This window comes from Euwallacea similis, chromosome 29, assembly GCF_039881205.1.
Source record: "Euwallacea similis isolate ESF13 chromosome 29, ESF131.1, whole genome shotgun sequence".
Lineage (NCBI taxonomy): Eukaryota > Metazoa > Arthropoda > Insecta > Coleoptera > Curculionidae > Euwallacea > Euwallacea similis.
This window is the reverse complement of record NC_089637.1, coordinates 981,999-1,004,728: the sequence shown is the minus strand read 5'-3', so window position 1 is coordinate 1,004,728 and position 22,730 is coordinate 981,999. Positions and strand designations below refer to the sequence as shown.

The window sequence follows — 22,730 nt, the reverse complement described above, 5'->3', positions numbered from 1 at the left end:
TTGAAAATTAGAATCTGAATTTAGACAGTTATATGATTTTTGCGAAAGACATAATCTCCATATGTTTTATATATTCTGAAAAGTTATCTTATAATCTTTGCCGTGTGAGTATAAAAAGTTGATTAAGGTTGAATCCCCACAAAGTGACTCAAAAAAGGTATAGAAATATGTGAAAAAATAAACTCCTTTCGTTTTGTTATGAAGCAATGGAATTGTATTCGTTTTTTGTTTCTGTATTGAACTTATTTATGGCCATTAGGCAAAAATTATATTTTTGTGAATCTGATGTATAATTATGTTTTTTTTAAATTAAACATGAATTTTGTGTTAAACCATTCATACCACTCACGGAAGCATTATTATAAATGTTTAGAAACTATAAAGTAAAAAAAAGTTTTATAAATTAAAAATATTTTATAAAATCATTATGAAAAATTAAGAATATGTATTTTTTGTTCTTAAATTTCTTAATTTTTAAGCCGCTCGGAGCTATAACAAAGTTTTCAACAATCGTATGATCTTTTTAATATAGAATTCATGTTTGATTAAAAATAACAAAGTTGAACATCAATTCATAAAAATACAGTTTTTGCCGAATAAGCATCAACTATTATGTAAACTCAAGATAAAATCGATTTCGTATTAATAGGCATAAAGGAAACCTTAGTTTAATACAGAAGCAAAAAACTTTAATTATTGGCTTTAATCAACTTTTTATAGTTACCTATCGAAGACCATAATATTACCTTTCAAGCTATGAAAGGCACAAGGATTATATCTTTCGCCATAATTTTATGACTATTTAAATTCCGACGTTGATTTTCCTGAACATGATACTATAGCCACATACCTGAACCACGCCTCCGACCATTCCTAAATAAGTGCTTTTGAAGCTTCTTCAAGTCTTCCTTATAAGTCGAAACTATTATAATTACCGACACTATCAAATAAATAACTAATATTCCGATACCCCCTATAATAATCTGTAAGCTCTGAGCATCTATCATATTGCTGAAATTTCAGGATTGGAAAATTTTGAACACAATTGAATTATCTAATTGATTTTATTCATTCTGAGATGTAGATGCACAGATAATAAAATAATTTCATATAGAAATGTTTATATGTAGGTAGACACATATTCAGAAATTTCAACTATCTTATCAAGAGGCGATAGCCCGACATTGTAGATGACGGAATGAGTTGTGGACGTTTTAAAGAAGAGTAGATTAATACATTTATTGGTTTCTGATAAAGAAATGATAATCCAACAAGATGTTGGGATTCTAGGAACAACGTTGTTGGAACAATGTATATAAATATTTTTTTAAATCTTGCTTAATTTCCTTCTAATTGAGGACGTGGTAGCTTTAAGAGGAGATCAAATTGCCACCGATCAAAGAGATAGGACAATCAGGGCTTAAAATTTCAAATATACTTTATAAAAATTTTACCACCAGCATATTTAATTTTCATGCATCAGAACAATGGCAATAGAGCAGTTTCTCTTTGAGGAATTCTATATGTTCTATTTTCCTTTCATCTATGGCCTAAATAAGGATAAGGCGTACCAAACTCATGCCATTCATCAGTGGAAATTGCCTCAATTTATTAAGCTGATTACTCACATGGCACTTATCATGAATTCAAAATATCTTTAACGCAAAAATTATACCATGTGAACACTTAGTATCCACATTTAATGCCATTTTATTAGCGTCATTGATATGATGGTGAGTGGAGCGGATGACTGGCGTTACGTCGCGGATAGTATGATTTTTGTTTTGAGCAAGTTTTATCCAGGTAAACATATTGTAATTTTAATTAAAGATTATGAATAATTGCTATTTCTTCATTATTACAACTCGAGCTGAAAAATGATATTATGTTCAAGTATCACATATCATTATCAAATCAAGTATTATTTGAGGAGAATCACGCGTTCTGTTCTTCTTACTATGATTATTATTTGTATAAATACAAAAATCACATCAAATGCCAAGCTTTCAAAAGTTGAGAGTTAATACTCTGATAATTTTTACCTAATTCAAGTTTATTTAAAAGAAAACTGAAAGGATAATGCTCAAGGCGTAATACGAGTGAGGTGCCAACTTCTATTCAACATTTTTTCAATTTTCCATTTTCGTCTTAACTGAATTTTCAATCCAAATTTCAAATGCCAAATTTACCGGTGTCCTTTTTATCAAGATTCATATATCGCCAAATTTTAATTTATTATTCTAATGTCTCGTAAAAATATATACAGGGTGAGTCTTTTTCGATGATTAGTGAAGGGATCTCGGAAAGTAGCAGAGTTACGAAGACGGTTAAATAGGGAAATAATTGTAGTTTTACGGGACCAATTTAAAGCCAGTTTTGGTTTCTTGAAAAAGTTCACGGCTTACTAGATATTTAGCAAAAACCAAATTTTCGTCGAAAGGGCCTTGACGCCCGTGTAGGTAAAGGAATATTCGTTGGTTAGACAAATCAAAAATTGTTTTTTAAGTTCTTCTAGACAAAGGTAATATGTTAGAAGACCGTCATAATCTGGATACAACTCAAAGTATACCCTGAAGACTATAAAATATCCTGCGTCCTCCATAAAGGGATGGGGAGGGGGGTTGTTTTTCGTATCACGGGATAAGTCTGATACATTGTATTGAGGGGATCCTGGACCAAGTTGTCTATGCTAATATCCTAGAAAATGCAACGTTTCCTTATGCTGAAGACAATATGCCCACCACATGGATCTTTATGCAGCATAATGATTCTAATCGCATGAGCAGAAGAACAAGGGCATGGTTTGCCGACAATATGGTTGAGGTTTTGAAGTGGCCATCGTAATCTCCGGAGCTAAACCCTATTGAACATTTATGGACATATGTTAAAAAAGGAGTTTCTGTAGCAAAATTAATCAATAAAAGATCAGTAGAAAATTGTCCAGGATATTTTAAGTGTAATTCCAATTAAGAGAGGTCAACGCTTAGTCGACTCAATGCTGAGAAGATATTTGGCTGTTATTGCCCAAAGCATAGAATACAAAGTATTAATATTAGTTAACTTAAATAAGTTGTTTTTTTTTTAATTATTGAAATACTTTCCTTTTCATCCTCTCTAACTTTAAGAAAGACTGCTATTTTTTGGAATATTTATCTCTGACAGAAGAATGTATTTTTTTAAAATTTGAATAAGGTTTTTTTTCCTAAGTTGTATTGCGTTTCCTTGCGCAATTAGCGAAGTTTTATGTTTCTCGGAAAAAACAATAAATCATTGAAATTAGTTCAAAATTAAAGGATTTTCTTAAAATACTAATTTGCACACTGCTATTATTTTGTACACGTATGTACATGTACGAGTGCGCACATTCACTGATTCTAAATCGCTGATCGATAAGTGCAAACAGATAATTACGCATCTTTATCCTATCAACTTATGCGCAGACAAATAGTCGGCTAGTTTACGGGGATTCTTTTTAATACTTTCAAGACTTTTTTTAAGAAATGCAAGATGTTCGAGATAAGGATAATAGCAGAAAGATATAGTGAACTGCTTTAGATTATTGAAGTGGTAGACAGGTTAATGTTGAGGAAAATGCTGTTGATATGGTGAAAAAGCTCACTCGAACGTTTGAGTGAGTGTGCGTATGTGTTTTCTGAAACTGATTAATTGTTCGTGTGGAACATACGTCCTTAATTTTTCTAAGAAACCGTGTAGTACTTATAAAGGCCATAATAGTTATTTACCTAACAAGTACGGAGAGTTATATTTTACCAAACACTGATTACCGTTTTCCAAACGACGCGAAGCGGGAGTCGTAATCTAGTGAGGTAAAGAAGCTTTGGCAGGTGTCAGGTACAATACTCTTCCCACGTGTGTTAATGTTATCTTCTGTAGGTTCAATTAAGTATTAGCGTGCCGTAATATTTTGACACGCACGAGTGAGGTGAGAAGTTTAATCGCTCGCATGTCAGTGTCAAGTACCTAAAAAAGTACTGGTACAGAAACGTGCCTCTTTGATTTACGCGAAATTATAATTTTTTCCCGTAGGTGCGGTAAAGTGCTATTTTTAATTCGCAAATTTGTATGCCAATTTCCTTTACGCTTGTAATAAAAATCTTATACATAATGTCCCATGTAAATAACTATTATCGAATACAAAACAAAAGGGCATTTGTCAGTGTGAACATTTTTTTGGGCAATTGGTTGGCCGTATCAATTGACATGCGTGCGTAAAAGTGTTTTCTCGCACGTATTCTTGTACATTATACGCTTGTACACACCTAATGTTAATATTTAGTCGAAGTTTATGTAAGGCAATGTAAGCAACACAACATGCGTCCGTAAAAACAATATTTGTAACTGCCAAGAGCGAAGATGTTTTACTTCACTCGCTTCATTTAATTGGTGTTAGCGTGCGGTAACGTATCACTTTCCGCACTCCTTAGGTAAGTAACTATTAATAAAGCACACCCCATTTTACGGCCTAATGAAATCCCTTTACCGTCAGTTTTTTTGTTAAAATTAAATTGAAGGCGTTTGACATCTTGAGTTAAACGAGGAATAATCATTTTTTGGTTGCTCAAGTTAACTTGTGGTTTTATTTTACGTAAGTAAAACTGGCCGTAAGTTATGCAATTCAATCCAGTAAATCTAGTTCAACTAGGTATGTATCTATTTCATTTTATAATTTTAGAAAATAATTACCGTACTACCAGTACTACCTGTAATTATCATTGACAATATGGTGAATGATTTGAATCGATGCGATGCAATAAAAAGGATAGTGACAATAGAAATATAGATATTTGGAAACGAATATTAAATATGCAACTGAATATTAGAAATAAATTTTAAAAAAACACTTGAATTTAATTAATGAATAACGCGAACACTTGATTTCCTAACCGATTATTAATCACTTTTTGTAATTCATAAAGAATTTGGGTCTTAGAGCGCCATGGCGCTACAGCGAAATTAACCACCGAATTAAAAAAGCTGCAGGGTTATTGTAACTATTGTTAGTTGAGACTACTACAATAATGAATATTTTAAAACTGTTGGAAGTCATAGTATATTGTGTACCTAATAGGAAAAGTAACAGAAAGTAAAGAAAAGCTTATGTAGATTCATGGACGGAGCACAGCCGAAAATGATTTTTTTGGGCTTGTTCTCAGCCCGTCATGCTTGCCACTAGCAAGCATCAAGCTCGAGAACGTGATTTTTCTACCAAATGCAAGTTTTTTCCGCTATTCAAACTTAATTTCAAATTAAATCTGCCAGTCACTTCTAAGGAGATTGCAGAAAAAGTATCACTTTATTTTTACGTATAAACGATTCTGATTTGCTTATCCTTTACGATAAAAGGTATTATCATGTAGTATGATTCGAGTAATTCAAAAATTAAATTTACTATTACGGCTGCTAACCTTTCTCTCAGCACTTTACTATAAAGATTGATCCATTGAGAGTTTCCGGATCTTTATTCGCTGCATTCTTTCTACCGCAATTTGTGACTTGGTGATGTTCAATGTTGTTTGTTGCAGCTTTTTTATTTTGCTTAATATTTATTAAACTGCACCATCTGGAAACTCTAACGAAATATTCTATCCTCTCAGCGACTGAATGAATGAATAGATTTATGAAATTTAATTCAAGTTTAATGAATATTCTAACGGGAAAGTCAGGAACAACTTACGAAATAATTTATTTCATTGTTAAGTAAGAATCCGTTAATCCGTTAACGAAGAGCACGTAAACGCGATAATTGGACCAAGAGAGCGTTTTATAAAGTTCTTAAGTGTTAACTAAAACCGAGGCATAACATATAAGGTGTACTATGGCTAAGGGGCAATTATCGGGTAGTTTATTATCCATATCTCGAAAGCGTAACATTTAGATGAAAAGCAAAATTGGTCTTTTATTGGGGTATTTAATGGGAGGGGGGTTGGTTTACAGCGGTATCGTTTTAACGGAACTTACGTTCTTGCAAAGAAAAGGGCAACCTTTATTATATACAATTGGTAGTAAAAACTAGTCACGTCCGGTATATTACCTAGAAAAGTGATGATGTTCAGGGGCGTAGCATAAGGGTATATTACACAAGAAACATTTTCATTTGTCGAACTTTTTAACCCGCGCATGTGAGTTTGGCGTGAAGAAATGAATCGCTATTCAACTTAACGTGTGAGATTCTGTTAACTAAATAACAAGTTATTTTACTGAACGAGACATTTTATGTTTCGAGTAAGGTTCATCGACATAAAATCATAAACTTTGAAGGTGATCAAGAACGTATATCTACGTCTTATCAAATCACACCTTATCAGAAGTAATATCCCCTAATTAGCAGACAATTTCAACTTTCAATCATATATGAAAATGGATATCGCATTGATGGATTGGAACTGCTTAAGAATAATTCAAAATTGTTTGTTAAATATGACCTTTCATTATCTAACCTTGCTTTGAACGAACTTTTAATTGCATTATAGTTAATAATTTAGCGAAATAAATAAGAAGTCAACGAAGGACAGACAGACGAAATGCAATGATATGTGGAGAAGGAAATTATCGAGTTCAAATATCCAGTGGTTTCATGGATCAAATGATTTTAACAATCTATCAACATTCGTTCAGCCTGGTTGTTAGTGAAGGCAATTAAGTTAATATACAAGAATAAATTAACAATACCTAAAGGTTAAAGATTGTGGGACGTTAGAAAGCTGATGGAGGATATGACTAAATCGGATGACTTCACCTAAAATGAACGTGAAGGAATTGTTGAAATTTTCTATCTGGATGATAAAAAATAATCTGAAAACGTACGAAAGAAACGAACTCACCCAGGTCGACATATCGTCTGCACAATCTCTCCTGGACCAAAACACTTAATCCACTCAAATTTTGACCACTGAGTATGTCAGACTCGACGTGAAGCCTCTTTTGAAAGAATCCATACAACAAGAACATCAAAATCATAAAAAATAGGAATAAAATGTAAGCTTCTGCTGTTGCCGACATTACCAAGAGAGTAAGGTACTACTAACAAATAATAATAACATGAACCCGTGGTCTCAGTTGTGCTTGTTAATGTTAATTTAAGTAGGTGGGGAAACAATTTCTTCGGATTATAACTTTTATTCGCTTGTTATTCATGCATTATTTGATGTCCTATTGTAGTTAGTGTTGTCTGTAGATTAGGGTCAAGAAGATAACCCTTCCCACAATCTTAAAATTAAATCCCGGTTTCCGTAAATGACAATCGGGATTCTATTATTATTTACAAATGCAACATAAACAAGTCGCGACATTTGTAATACTTTCCCTTTTCGAAAGGAATTTACACAGTTCCAACAACCTTCTTTCACTAATTTCAATTAAACTGGATCTCATGCAAATATGAGTGTTGCCGGTATTGTTTAGTTGCACATAGCGTGAAATCAGTTGCAATATTAGGAAAGATCGAATTAATTAAAATTACAATTTCTAAGATTTTCCATTTTAGATTATAATTTGTATAATTGGCAAAAAATTCAAATCAATGGCCTTATATGGCAATGCACTATGAGTCATATGTAAAGTTAAGTCCCTGGCAAGATTTCATAGTTGATTTTTGGTTTAAGAAAAAGGCAGTTGGCGCAGCACGAAACTAGAACAGAATGATCTTTAATCGTACATACAGGGGCCAGCAAAAGTCCGGGCACATCGCAGACTTGCCAATGCTTGCAAAAAAATGTCAGTTTTGGAAAGCGGAAACATCCAAATATCTGTGTTAAATTATTCATTTGTCAACTAAATAAAATACAGGGCTTAACATTTGACATGAGACATCGCAATATCTCGAATAATAAGCACTCTATGAAAAAAATCTATTATGAAAGTTTAATTATTCCGCGGGGGAAATACATTGATGCTAAAATTAGTGCCCCTCTGCCCCTTCTTGTGGGGGAGATGAGAGTAATTTTGATTTCCTAAATGGCATCCCCTACTTTTTATCGTAGATTTGAATTCTACGGCAAAAAACACGAAATTTAATTATCCTTTCGCTTATGATTTACCAAAATGTTTGATTAAATCTGCTTTAAAATCAATGTAAACAAACATTTTTTGCAGTTAGTTTTTAAAGTAAGTGCTCAAAATGGCGGACTTCAACTTCAATACACTTATTAATCCGCATTTGGAACGATCAAACAACCAGGAAGTACCTCTATTGAAATTTCGGCATAAGTATTTTTGATACGCACAAGTTGTTGCAATTAGTTATTTCTTCAAGTTATTTCTTTTTTTATACGATTAAATAAAAATGTGTTAAAAAGTAAACACATAAAAATAAAAAAGTAGATTTCATCAAATATTCTTGTACATCATAAGTGAAAGGAAAATTAAATTTTGTTGATTACAGCGCTATCTATTGTGAATAGAAAAAAATAAATGTTCCAGACAAATTCTACGTTTTTTTGCCGTAGAATTCGTATTTGCAATAAACAGTAAGGGACGCCATTTAAGGAATCAAAGTTATCCCCATCCCTCCAGAAGGAGGGGCAGAGGGGCACTAATTTTAGCATCAATGTATTTCCCCCGCGGGATAATTAAACTTTCATAACAGACATTTTTTCGTAGAGCACTTATTATTCGAGATATTGCGATGTCTCGAGTTAAATGTTACACCCCGTATGATTGATATTAATTTGTTGTATAATAAGGCACTCGAACATTAGAAATAAAAAAATGAATTTGCACGTTTTCTTGGTTGCATAAATCTAGGCACATCCGTCTAAACTTAAATTATTAAGGGATTAGGCAGCTCTAAATTATTAAAGTAGGTTTTGATTTAAAACAATTGATGAACAGTGACATATCAGATCGTAATTGTCTCAGATGTCATCTTATTTCTTGTAAAAAATGAGTGGCAAAGGGTTGTCGTTACTTGAGAGAAATCTAACTATTAAATTACACACGAAGATAAATCTTATGGTGAAATTGGGAAAATAATAGGCAGAAGTCGGTATACAGTCAGAACTATTATTTTGAGATATGAAACAGAAAAAAGAATTAAAAATCAAACCCGCTTGGGACGTCCAAGAAAATTGACAGTTAAAGAAGAGAGAGAGACGAGAGTTAAGACAGAAAAATCAAACGTCTAACTGAAGAAAATCTGCGAATTAGTGCCCCTAAAGTTGCCGTGGAGATAAACAAATTTTTTCAAAAAAAAATTCACGCTGATACTGTACGAAGGTCGCTTCAGGTTAGTTCAGGTCTGGACTAAAATCTTGCACCGCAAGGAAAAAGCCTTTTTTTAGTAAAGTGAATAGAGAAAAAAGAGTGACGTTTGCAGAACAATTCCTGAATCGTGATATGGAATTCTGGAATAAGGTAATATTTACTAACGAAAGTAAATACAACACATTTGGATCAGAAAAAATGTGGAGAAAACCACGAGAAGCATTCAACATGAAGAATACGATGAAAACTATTAAGCATGAAGATGGAAGCATCATGGTATGGGGATGTATGGCGACGTCGAGTGTTGGAAATTTGGTCACAATTGACGGAAGTATGGATAGACACGTTTATGTAAATATCTTAAAAGAATATCTTCAAAAAAGTGAGCAAAAATTTGGGTTAACTGGCGACTATTAAGTCCAACAAGACAATGACCCAAAATACAAGGCTTACATTGTTTGCGAATGGCTGCTGTATAATACTTCCCATAGGCTTGAAACCCCCCCTCAGAGTCCTGATATCAACTCTATAAAACATTTGAGGAGTGTGTTAGAAAGAAGAATTCGATGTCATGAAGTAACGACCAAAGAAAAATTAAAATAAGTTGTAGTGTAAAAGTGGCAGAAGACAGGGAACTATATTATTCAAAAGTTAGTACAATCTATGCCAAATAGTCTTAAAACAGTGATTGATTTGAAAGATTACCCTATTAGATATTGATTAAGACATAATGTTATTATTTTATTCCATTGATTTTTCTTTTTTTTTTATTTCCTAAACTGTGCCTAGATTTTTGCATTTCAAAAATGTTTTATATTTTTTAATAATTTAAAAAATACGTTTTTTTAATTGATTATCCATATTATAAGATCATATCACTGAACTTTTCAAATATATAATTTCTGGATTCGATTGACATATAATAATGTTACAGTTGAACTTGAATGAAAAAAATTCATTGTGTGCTTAGACTTTTGCTGGCCACTGTATGTACACACATGGGATGAAACGCCTTTTATTAGAGCATTGCAAACGAACCGTTGGTAATTATTGATTTTGGTTGGTAACTAATGAAGTTTATGCCATTTTATGCAAGGTTTTTCATTAACAATGGGAAAATCGAAAGCTGGAAATGTTACACGTCTGATGGTAGTGATTGAAAAAAATATGCCTTATCTGAAAGCTGATAGTTTATGATATGTACAGGGTGTTAACAGTTAAAATTTTAATTAATTTTTTTTCTTTATTTTGAAAGGATCTAGGTTAGATATTTGAAAATTTTTAAAGATATCTTTCTTTACATGACTAATTGTGTATTCTATTAGGTGTACAACTTTGCTTCCGCCGTTTTTGAATAGATGTATGTAGCGGTAAGTAATGATCGAAATAAATAACCCCATGTGGGCATGCAGGAGCCTTGGGCACCTGTTAACATAACCTCATAAAAATATTAGTCTATTTGTGTCTTCATCATAAAGTTATTCGCAATTGAAAATGTCAGTGTACGAGCCAAATTCTCGTCATTTGCGGGAGGTTTTACTTTTCTGCTTCAATATGAAGAAATCTGCTGCTGAGGCTCATCGAATGCTCTCAGATACTTATGGGGAAGCCACTATTAGTGAAAGGACATGTCGTGAGTGGTTTCAGCGCTTCAAGAACGGTGATTTTCACGTCGAAGACCAACATAGCGGTGGAAGAAAGAAGGTTTTCCAAGATGCGAACTTGGAAGCATTACTTGACGAAGACTCGTGTCAAAGTCAACAAGAATTGGCACAATCATTGGGAGTGACTCAACAAACAATCTCAAAACGCCTCAAAGACATGGGAATGATTCAGAAGCAAGGATATTGGGTGCCGTACGAGTTGAAACCAAGAGATATTGACAGGCGTCTGTTCGCTTGTGAACAGTTGCTTGCAAGGCAAAGACGGAAGGGATTTCTGCATCGTATTGTGACTGGGGACGAGAAATGGGTTCATTACGATAATCCCAAACGCAAAAAGACTTGGGGATATCCCGGCCATGCTTCCACGTCGACGGCCAAACCGTCTATTCATGGTTCCAAAATCATGCTCTGTATTTGGTGGGATCAACTCGGCGTAATATATTATGAGCTGTTACAACCAACTGAAACAATCACAGGTGCTCTTTATCGAACCCAATTAATGCGTTTGAGCCGAGCATTGAAAAAGAAACGGCTGCAATACAACGAGAGACATGATAAAGTGATTTTGCAGCACGATAATGCTCGACCCCATGTTGCGCAAGTGGTCAAGAAATACTTGGAAACATTGAAATGGGAAGTCCTACCCCACCCGCCATATTCTCCTGACCTAGCTCCTTCTGATTATCACTTGTTTCGATCCATGGCACATGGGCTAGCTGACCAACACTTCCGGTCTTATGAAGAAGTAAGAAATTGGATAGAATCGTGGATCGCTTCAAAAGATGTCCAATTTTTTCAACACGGGATTCGTATGCTGCCCGAAAGATGGGAGAAAGTAGTGGCCAGCGATGGACAATACTTTGGATCCTAAAGGTATAATTAGTTTTTTACAATAAAATCGCGAAATTCGGAAAAAAAACGGCGGAAGCAAAGTTGTACACCTAATAGAAAATGAAAATACACTTGGTTTGTTTCGCTTTTAATTTTTCGTATTATTAAATTTAAACATAGTGTTTGTTAAATAGATTTTTCTCCAAAAAGGAACGATATATGGAAATGAAACAAAAATACACAATTAATGGAAAAATGATTGCTTTTTCAAATTTTAAATAAAATTTTATGTTAGACATACGAAGTAAAAAGCTATTACCTGTAAATTCTGTAAAATTAACCGTAAATGGTGCCCTCTATTAGGAACGCGGAAATTCTAAAAGTTATCTTATTCGTTACTTAAAAAAGCATAACTTTACAAATTTTCAAGTGTCCAACTTCGATATTTTCAGAATAATTACAAAAAAATCAAAAAAAATTTTTACCTTCAATACCCTGTATATCCGAAACTATCAACTTTTGGATAAGGCATATTTTCTGCAATCGTCACCATTTGACGTGTAGTATCTCCAGCTTTCTGTTGTCCCATTATTAACGAATCACCCTGTAATCACTTTTAAAGAGCTGTACTTTCGAAATACATTCAGTCAATTTTTCTTAAGTCGATGAAAAGCCCCCAAAAAACCTTAAATTCAATAATTAAATGCAACTACTGTAACATGATTAATGGAACGAGTTTCATGTTATTATTAAATGCTTCCATGAAAACTGTCTTATCTTTGTCTTTCTGTTGGCATTTATCTTGAAGGAGTTTATTTGAGTAATTTTAATTTATAAATTAATTTTTGTTCTCTCCGAAAATGATCTTGAAATCTCTCTTGCTCTTCAGATATGTACTACTCATCCATATTAGTTCAGGTCTAGTTAATTACTTTAGCTATAATCCGGAAAAGTAGCCTCAATAAATGCAAAATATGGTCCAAACACATTACGGAAAAATGTCATGATTACCATGACAAAAAACAAGTATGGTAACCGTGAACACTAGAGTGAAAATTGGAGAAATAAGATTTGTGCCCCATGTGGGACACCAGTGGTCACAGGATAAGAACAAGAAGGAGACTACAGAAGAAACAAAAAAGACTAAAGAAGATTAAAGAAAACTAAAGAGAGAGGTAAAAATGCAAAAAAGAATTGGTAATAAATCTTCAGAAAACATTGCCCAAAAACGACAGACAGAGTTTAAATCCAAAGTATTATTGTAAACTAATATGACTAATATGCGAGATATAGGGCGTAAAGGTAAATAATTTTTTCATATTTTTACTATGGGAGGTTTCTGAGCTATTTACTTTAAATTTGATACCATTAAAAGCATTTGATTTTACATAACTAGATGGATCAAATAACAGTTTAAAATCTATATACGACAGAAGTAGCGTTTTTTATTTTTGATAAAAGTCTACCTGACTCCATTGAAAGTGTTTTCCTGGAAATTTTAATAACTATTTGACCCCGTATTTGCAACATTAAATGGTTGTGTTTACTTCAAAATTGGGCACAAATACCTCAAAAAATGCCCATACTGTGGCTGACAACTGCAAAACTGTATTCATTGATGATTCTTCAAATATAGTCTGAGTGATGATTTGGTTTACTGTATGGCTTTTTGTTTTATGAAAAATCACTTAATTTCTTGTAGGAACAATTAACAATAATAATTAGGCACGAAACAAATGGGTTAAAGAGCTTTAAAAATTAATTTATACATTGTATATAACTGTTTGTTTTGTATCTAATTTTGACTGTTTTTCTCAGAAATAAGATATAACAATTACCTATTATTGTCATTTCGACTTGTCGTATTTTAAACGGGTTTCCCGAGCTACATCTGTTACGAAGCGTTGAATGATATTGTCATATCAGTAATATAATTCTCTTACGAGAAAAGGAACAAGATACAAAAGTACCAATGTAGAACAAACGCGAATATACAGGAATTTTGGAAATACTGAGAATAATATCTAACGCTATTTTATTCAAAAGTTACTTATTATGACTATGGAAATTTATGACTCACTTAAGTACCTATCATTGGTAATTTAATTTAAGTTGGTGCAGAGATGAAACAGAATCGGATACTTTAAATCTGAAATAGAATACTTCAATTCAAGTGATTTTTGTATATCTAAGTACTTTCCTTAACCTATAAGTACTCATATAACTCAATGTTTTACTTAAATATGTACCGAATATTCCTTTAGACAGCAGCTAAATTACACAAAACAGAACAGGCAAGGTAACTGTAATTTCCGCAGTAAATAGTTAATTTATATAGAAATTTGGTACAAGTAATTCATAATCTTAGGATTTAATAGGAACTCCCTAAAGAATGTTTTAGTACCCCTAAATCCTGTTTTAAATTAAACCTTTTGATAGATTGGACGAGATTCAAAAATTTTTTCTTCCGAGGAAAATTTAAACTTTTGCAGAAACTTTAAATCTCTGAACTTGTTTTGTAATGAAAATGAAAGCTCATTAGTCATGTGGAAATAATGATCGTCTCAAAGGATTTTTAAAAATTACTATTGACTCAATGGAAATAATTTGATCTAGAATGCTTTAAATTAACGTTATTTTCCCCTAATTTTCCTTAACAATCACACCGTTTACATTGTTTCATTCTGAAACTAGGATATATGAAATTCTAATATGCATTAATTATAAGTAATTTTTCTTTTACATACGATTACAAACTTACATCTTGAAGACCGAGCATTTTCCCTCTCTTCTTTACACCGCTTGGACCTGTCTTGGCACAAATGAAGAATGTAGGACATCAGGAAGAACGTGATTATCCCCGCAGGCAACAACACAAAGTTTTCCATTTTGGCAGAAAAACTACCTACCTACATGTCGGCAGAACTCGTAATGAGGAACCCACATGAGACGGTATAACGATAAGATAATGCTAATTTAAATAATAAAGCATTGTTTGAGCGACGGCATTTAGCATTATTCGCAATAATATTAGCTCAAACTGAAGGCATTTCAATGTTATTGGATGAGTGGTAAACATTTACGACCTAATGTCGTAATGCGGTTTGGATTATAAGGGAATGACGTATTGCTTATTTGCAATGAAAAAGTTTGTGTTACTAAGCAATGTGAGGATTTTAGATGGAAAAAATCGTTTTTTTAAGAGAAGTTTAAGTGAGAATAATTTAAAAATCTCGGTGATTAAGCACGACTTAGCGTAATGTAAATTAGACTAGGACAAAAGTAGTGGAATTTTGTGTGCATTTTTTACTCTATCACTTAGAAACGAAAATAAACAACATTTTTGTGTTAAAATTGTTAAAAATAAATTTTGTTACTTTGAAATTAATTCATTAAATTTCAACATTAGAAAAAGAAGTTATTATACCATTATATAATGGTATATATACCATTTTCGCTATCAAATTTTGAAGAATTGTATTTCCGTAAGAGTAAGTTTTTGGAAAACAATTTATAAGCATAAGTATAATCTTTTGACAAAAAAAATTCACTTCCGGGACATTCACATTTTTGGAAACACCCTGTGTAAAGTAAACATAATTAGAAGTAATTTACATTTAAAGTAAGTCAAAAAGACATAATAAATAATCTAATAACATAAGATCTTTGAGGGGGAAAACGAGAAGTGTAATCTTGTAACATCAAAATATACTTAAATCAACCACTGGATGTTTCAATGTCTATGGAATTTTACGAGCATTAAAATTTGAAGAAAGTGAATGAAAATCTCAAAACCAACAATATCTGAAGTTGAATTCACACAACATAAACTAAAAGAGGGATTTCCAGAAATATAATATAAATAACTAATATATAGAATCTACTGAGAAATGGATTTAAATTTAGTTCTCGGAATAACTAATTTTTTGTTTCACGTGTAAAAATATAGGGTAGTTCAATTGCTATGGGCCACTATTGCTATCTTCTAAACTGTAAACGTTACAAATTAGGTTAAAATAGACAAAAGTTGTTAAATTTGATAAGTTAAGATCTCGAGGCATTGTTGCCAAAATTTGTTTGGTTTCGGAAGTATTGGGAAAAAATGAAATTTCCCTGAAAACATTTTTTGTAAATAACCCGAAAACTAAAGATTTTCGAAAAAAGTTTTTCTTACAACATTTCATAGGTTTTTAAAGCTGTACACACTAATGTTAAGTTTAAAAAATAGCAGTTTTAGTTTCTGAGATTTCGACACTAACATTAATTTTTTAAATACGGACCTGGATTGAATTCAACAATGACCTGGATCACATGTTTACATTTGCTCTAAAATGTCTTCAAAGTAATGGGAGACATTTTCAACATTTGTAATTATTTGTAACATGTGTACCTTAATTTTGACATTTCAGTACCATATTCTCTTAATTAAATAATATTGATTTAATTATTCGTCATTAATTTCTTATTTCAACAGAGGTATCTGATTTATTTTGTTCTATATTAGAGTTTTAGGATTAGAGCAAAATAAAATTTATAGTTTCCAAAAGACAAACCCAAAAGTATAAGAAAACGAAACATGTTTTCGGCAAAATTTCGTTTTTTCCCAAAACTTCCGAAACCGAAGAAATTTTGGCAACAGTGCCTCGAGATCTTAACTTGTCATCAAATTTGGCAACTTTCGTCTAATTTAACCGAACTTGTAACGTTTACGGCAATAGTGACCCACAGCAATTGGACCACCCTGTATAACACAATGAAAAGCCTGCGATCTATTTGGGTTGGACTATATTCATAAGGTTAATTTCAACAAACCTAAACTAAGGAAAACCCCACATCCATGCGACTTGACCTAATGGAAAATGGTATTGTTTTCTAGATAAAGAGACGGTCATCACACTCAGCATGGAGTATGAGGTAGATGCCCATTTAACTGAAACGCATTAAACATTTCGAAAAGTGAGCAAAGAAATGACTAAGCGGATAAAACATTTTCGATTATTGACGTGTAAAGATAAAGGGATAAGTGCAAAAGTATGATAAAAACATCCAGACTTTTGTTAGACTGCGGACGTATACTGAGGAAAAATATCACGGGAAAAACTAAAAAATACATTTGCACCCTGAATTAATTAAAACCAACAATTAATAAGAACTAACAAACTGAAGAAACATGTAGCATTTGTTAAAAACTAAGGCTTTAATTTTTTTCCTTAAAAAGGTAAACACGAAAAGTAGAAATTAATTTCAGGTCTACTTAATAAACTGTCTCAATTATCAATTGGTTTTTATAGATAAATTTTTTCTCTTACTTTTGCTTTGACTTTCTCCGTCCAAAGAATCAACAGTAGGCGTTTTTAACAATTCCTCATTTGTTCTACATTTAGTTTATAGTTAATATTTATTATTTTTATATTTAAGCGACAGACAAATTGTAAAAGAAAAGATAATAAATTAATTGCTTTACGAGTGCTATTTATACAACGACACGAATTTATCCCTAACCCAACCTACATTTCATCATTTCGAAGCAGAGCAATAATCGAAATTCCAAGAATAAAATTGGCAATAACGTCCACTGCCGTTTATTTAATATTTATCTAAAAATTGTACAGTTCGAGTACTTGATATAATATATTCTAGTGGTGAAAAGTGTACTTAAATTAGAGTCTTATCACACTGATAGGAAATTTGGATGTTTCTATAATATTGCAAAATGTAAATCAATAGTTCTGAAGAAGGACAAGGACAATGAGTATCTGGTAATAATTCCAAAGAACGTTGAAAAGTTTATATAATTTGTTCGGATAAAAAAGGAAATATGTTATAATAAAATATCCCCTTCTTCCCCCTCTGAAACGAACACTTTCAAATACTCGTAGGGGCAGGGGGATTACGGATCCGAATCCTAGTCTTGTCATATATGATTCATGATTTGAATTTCCAATAGAGCGAAGAAGCGTGATCATAACGCGTTCTTATCCGAAATCATAAGTGGAAAGAAAGCGGTTGGGTCTATTCGAACGTCAATGTTCCAGGTTTCTGTTCCTTATTCTAATTTACTTATCAGTTAACATTTTCGTGCTTCCTTTCTTTTATCTTTAGTTGTTTTATTTATTTCGCATGTTTTTGTTTACTGTAAATAACAATCAACGTCTGTGTCCTTGAATAGTGTAAATGAGATTTTGAAGGTTGCTGAAGAGTCTTCTAGGACGTTTTTGTTGTTGGTATACTTTTATTATATTGAAGAAATCAAAAAGTCCTACTTACTGTTTTCATAACTTTCAGGTGTGATGTAATAACTACAACGAAAATTATCGATAATTTTTGAGAATTTTGCACGAATGTAAATTAAGTTGGAAGAGAGCACCAGTTTAGTTTATGTTGCACGAGTACAAAAATTATAGATTGAAATATTTCAATTTGTCACAACGGTGCTAGGGAACCAAGGACACTATAGCGATAACAGCACTAGCGGAAATTACCACTGCATTTCTCTAATAATTGGTTCAGAGCGACAATAAAAATCGATTAAAGTGTCAAGTTTGTCAGATGAATGAAATTCTCACTATCAGAAAAATTAAATTTATCTTTCCATGGGTTTTTACTTATTACGCAGGTTAGTACCTGGTTGTCCTTCTAACAACAGATATTTTTCCAACAATAATTTCTCGTGGATTTCCCAATAATTCCCTTATTGAAAACTACTGATATATCCATGAGGAAGAAATCTTGTAAAATTGTTTCTTTTCGATCGTAGTATTAAACTATACACATTCATTCACTCACTGTGACTCCTAATTTACCGACAACCGAGCATTCCCCTTAAAGTATTAAATATAACACAATTTAAAATAAGTGTAGCTCCCAATCGATATGAGTACTTACAGCAATCGATGAACTCAATAGTTCTTCTAACGTTATTTCCAGTATTTCCCTGTCCATTTTCCCTCCTTCGTCTACGACTTTCTTTGCTTTCTTTGCAGCTGAACCTTAAAATTACCCCTAATCCGAGCAAGATCACTATAACTGTGGCAAGATACACAAAAGCGGTCAAATCCATGTTCAAATGCACTAGTCTTAACAATTTTACAGTATGTAAAATATGTAATTTAGGTGTAACAACGTACCCAATATCTTTGACCGTAATGTTTTATGACAACTAACTGAATTATTATTGCCAATAACTGGTTATGTATGTGTTAACATTGATAAGATAATATGGGGATCCATAGATTAATAAGCCGTCAGATAGAGACTTAGGCTCCGAAAAATTTATATAGGGGATCTGGTTATGATAGAAGGTTAAGGAAATGGATATTATAAATTATGTTTTATTGCACATTACTAATAAAGTCAATAGATGCCTTAGATGACGTTTTTGTTTGTTGAATAACATAACTTACTTATTTTAAAGGATTTATATTACCTTGATAACAAGCTTGCAGCATAACAAAAATAATGGTATACAGGATGTAACCATAAAAGACACGAGGTTGGTTAAATTGGAACAAAGGTATAGAATTTGAAATTCAAGAATATGCGAGTCCAAAATTTGAAAAATCTCGATATGTGTCAAAGGCATTCGAAAAAACTAAAATTTTGGGAAAAAGTTAAATTTTTTCCTCAACTTTTTGGTGAGGTAATTGAACGGGGCAAGTTTGCTTTTGCTTGCTGTCTCACCCCTGACACAAGGGGGGCACAGTTGGTTGGCAGTGCCGAGGTGCACTGTATCTCTTTTGTGTATATCTTATTTTTGTTCGAAGGACCACAGCTTATTTGGCGCTGAACCGATGCAGAACAAACACACTTGATAATAACACACTTGTATTTATTTAACTAAATGTCCAACACTACTGTACAAGTGATAAAGATCATAACAAAATATAAAATTAAGGTAAACTAGAAAAACACAAGCGACCACCGATTATCAAGAACTTTGACGATCGGAAGTTTTTTGAAACAGGGCAAATGTTATGTTTTAACTGAGAGCAGTATTGGGATCCTACTAAGGCTGTAGGAGTATAAAAAAAGAGTTGGAGAGGCGTTGAAGAGGCGTTGCGTGTTGTGTGAGAGACTATATGAGACTATCTGAGCCCGACTCAAAAACTTAATTTTCCCACCGAATATGAACCTCATCTTATCCATATATATTTTTACCACCTCATAGTCATACCATAGGATCATAAGGATTGCTTATCAATACGGTGCCATGAAGGTGTGAGAAATATGATGGGTGAGAAGAGTTATGAGCGTGGGAAGAGTGTGGAATGTGTATGCATTTGGATAATGTAAACACTGCCCTTAAGGGTGATTAAAAAGGGTTTACGTTGGCAATGAAAGAAATTTATTATTAGGTGAAGATGTTGGGTATTTTCCCAATAGTAATAAAACATAATTGAGACTTCATTATTGCAATTTTCCCTTTTCTACAACGTGGTAATATCATATTTAAATTCCGACGTTTTGATTTTATAAAACCATCATCAATTTGTTTTTTTTTATGGGCGCCATTTTCAATTTTTCTATTTTTCAATTCAGTTATCTCTAATTACGAATATGCATCATATGTGAAGGTTCAGTTTTGCTGTTGATGCGAATGTAAAAAATGTTCCAAGGCATTCTTTGCAGAGATAAGATTTTTAACATTTGCGCCAAACTGCACGTCTAAACCTTAACATTTGATACATCACCTGAATTAAAAAAAAAAGCTGAATTGGAAAATGAAAAATTCAAGATGGCGCCCATAAGAAAAAACCAAATTGATGATAGTTCCCAAAAATCTAAACGCCGGATTTTAAAAATGGCATCGCCTCATTGTAAAAGAGTAAAAGTTGCAATAATGACGTCTCAATCATTTTGAATTTCTTCGCCCAATAAGCTAAGGCAAAATTATAAAAGTTTTTCCAAAATTCTAGTTCTTTTTGAATAGCTTCGAAAGTCATCAGAGTTTTCGAATTTTAAAGTTATTAATATTTTTTAATTCCAATATGCACCACGTTGCCCCAATTTAACTGATCTCAAATCTTTTATGGTTACCGAGATTTCCATGGTTGACCTTTAGAAATGGATATCCTGTGTAATTCTACTATATTCCGAGTACTTCTATTGGATGTAAGAAAATTATAGAATTCTTCAATTTATGGTTAAAAATTGGAGAAAGCAAACTGAAAGGTGACTTACGTGCAGCAAAAGTTCTCCTAAATGGTCGAAAGCTCTGGATAGAAAAGCTCGTGCATCGGTGGACACAATCCACGATTGCTAAGCATAACAAAACAGAGAAGAAGAGCACAGTAGCAAAAATGCTAATGCTAAATATGGACCAATATGCTAGGTTCTCCATTTTCCACAACTGTAGTATAATTCTCCTTCGGTGTCTTAAATCACGCGTTTTGGTTGTTAGAACAAGATAAAACGTTGTTTGCATATTTTATACCACGTATCATAATCATTGTTTACCTTTAAAGTAAATTTGCTCGCCTGTTCTTCAAACTATATACAGTGTGATTTATTTAAGATGAAAACATCCCTGTAACTTTTACATTTATAATTCGATTCCGAAGAACCAAGGCTTAAAAGATAGAGAATAGAAAGCTCTATTTATGCTATAAAAATTGTTTTTTAACTCACCCAATCAAGGCTACTATGACTTGTTTTCTATGGTAAAAATAGGAAAAAAGGGTTATGGTGTTTTTTTTTTAAATAAGTACGCCACTGAATTCAGCATTCTTTAAAATGGGTACGTACCAAATTTTATAAAAAATAACAATTATTAATCATTTCAGAGAAGTCATTTCATAGTTGCAAACAATTTTTTTTTCTCCCATGAAACAAGATTGCTAAGAGGAATATTGAATGAGCTTTAAAAAGTCGCTCGCATTTTTTATCGTTATTATACAGGGAGTTTTACACATTTTGTCGAAAAATGGTGTTGGCTATAACTTCGTAATATCAGTTTCCTTCTTTTCATTTTATTGTTAAAGAGTACGCTGTTGTATATGAGTAAGAAAATGTATTCAGATTTTCAAAAATCCAGGACCGTCTTAAAAAAATTTAATAGGTTTTTTCCAGACCAGCAAAAATCAATCACCCGGTATAATTATAGAAAAAAGGCTACGCACATTTGCTAAAGGTTATATGAACTAATAGTTTTACCAGTCAACAAATTTGTCACATCTTTAAATCATACACAGGGTAATTTTTTTGGTCTGGTCAAAACCTACTAAATTTTTGAAGACGGTCCTGAATTTTTTGAATTCTGAATATGTAATCTCATTTACACACAAGTGTATTCTGTTACCAGATAATAAAAAAAAGCAAACTGACATTACAAAGTTATAGCCAAAACCATTTTTCGGCAAAATGTTTAAAACTTCCTGTAAATAACAATGAAAAATGCAAGCAACTTTTTAATGCTCATTTAATATTCTCTTTAGTAATTTTGTTCCATGTTAGAAATGTGTATAGTTCCTTATGATTGACCCTGTATAAATAAGTTTTAATTATCTTTATTAGATTATATTAATGTAGAATAAAACAGATATAGAGCAATACAGAGATTAGATAACGACAAAAAATGAAATTAAACTGCTTACGTAACAGATCGATATATGGTAAAATTTATTATCAACAAACTTAGAATGTCCGTATTAAGTTTATGCAAATTTTATAAACTAAAAAAATTGACAAAGTCTGTTTCTTCGTTCGTTTTAATAGTAAGAAAAAATACAAATGAGTATGGTGAATGGTCACAGAGACACAAGAACGCATTCGAATACACAAGATGTTTTAAAAATAAGGAGAAAACGGCAGGACAGAGTCCCTGCCTTAATTAGAACAAAACAATAATTAAGTATAATTGTGTGTGGTGCTAGTTTCTGAGATATTGAGAGTCGTAAAGACTTTTTCTCAATCTTTTCTTTACAGCTCTAAGAGTTTTTGGGATATTTAACTCGAATTTGTAAAGAATTCTAGGCATGCTAAACAAGGATTCACATGATATGAGACCTCAATGAG

At 32.4% G+C, this 22,730-nt stretch overlaps 1 protein-coding gene across 7 annotated transcripts in view; it reads right to left on the bottom strand.

Annotated features, from left to right (window-relative positions):
* The window catches only part of LOC136417650 (uncharacterized), a 60,549-nt gene that overhangs the window by 25,621 nt on the left and 12,198 nt on the right, over window positions 1-22,730 (bottom strand). The window contains exon 1 of one of the 7 annotated variants that reach the window (XM_066403436.1): window positions 20,898-21,156. The exons of 2 other annotated variants lie outside the window; for them this stretch is intronic. In XM_066403436.1, the coding sequence (XP_066259533.1) occupies window positions 20,898-21,141 (244 nt within the window). In that variant the 5' untranslated portion in view covers window positions 21,142-21,156. Of the gene's footprint in view, window positions 1-850; window positions 1,023-6,842; window positions 7,050-14,478; window positions 14,643-18,602; window positions 18,793-20,897; window positions 21,157-22,730 lie in introns of those variants that run through there. 4 more of the 7 variants (XM_066403439.1, XM_066403447.1, XM_066403438.1 and 1 more) reach the window with 4 other exon arrangements.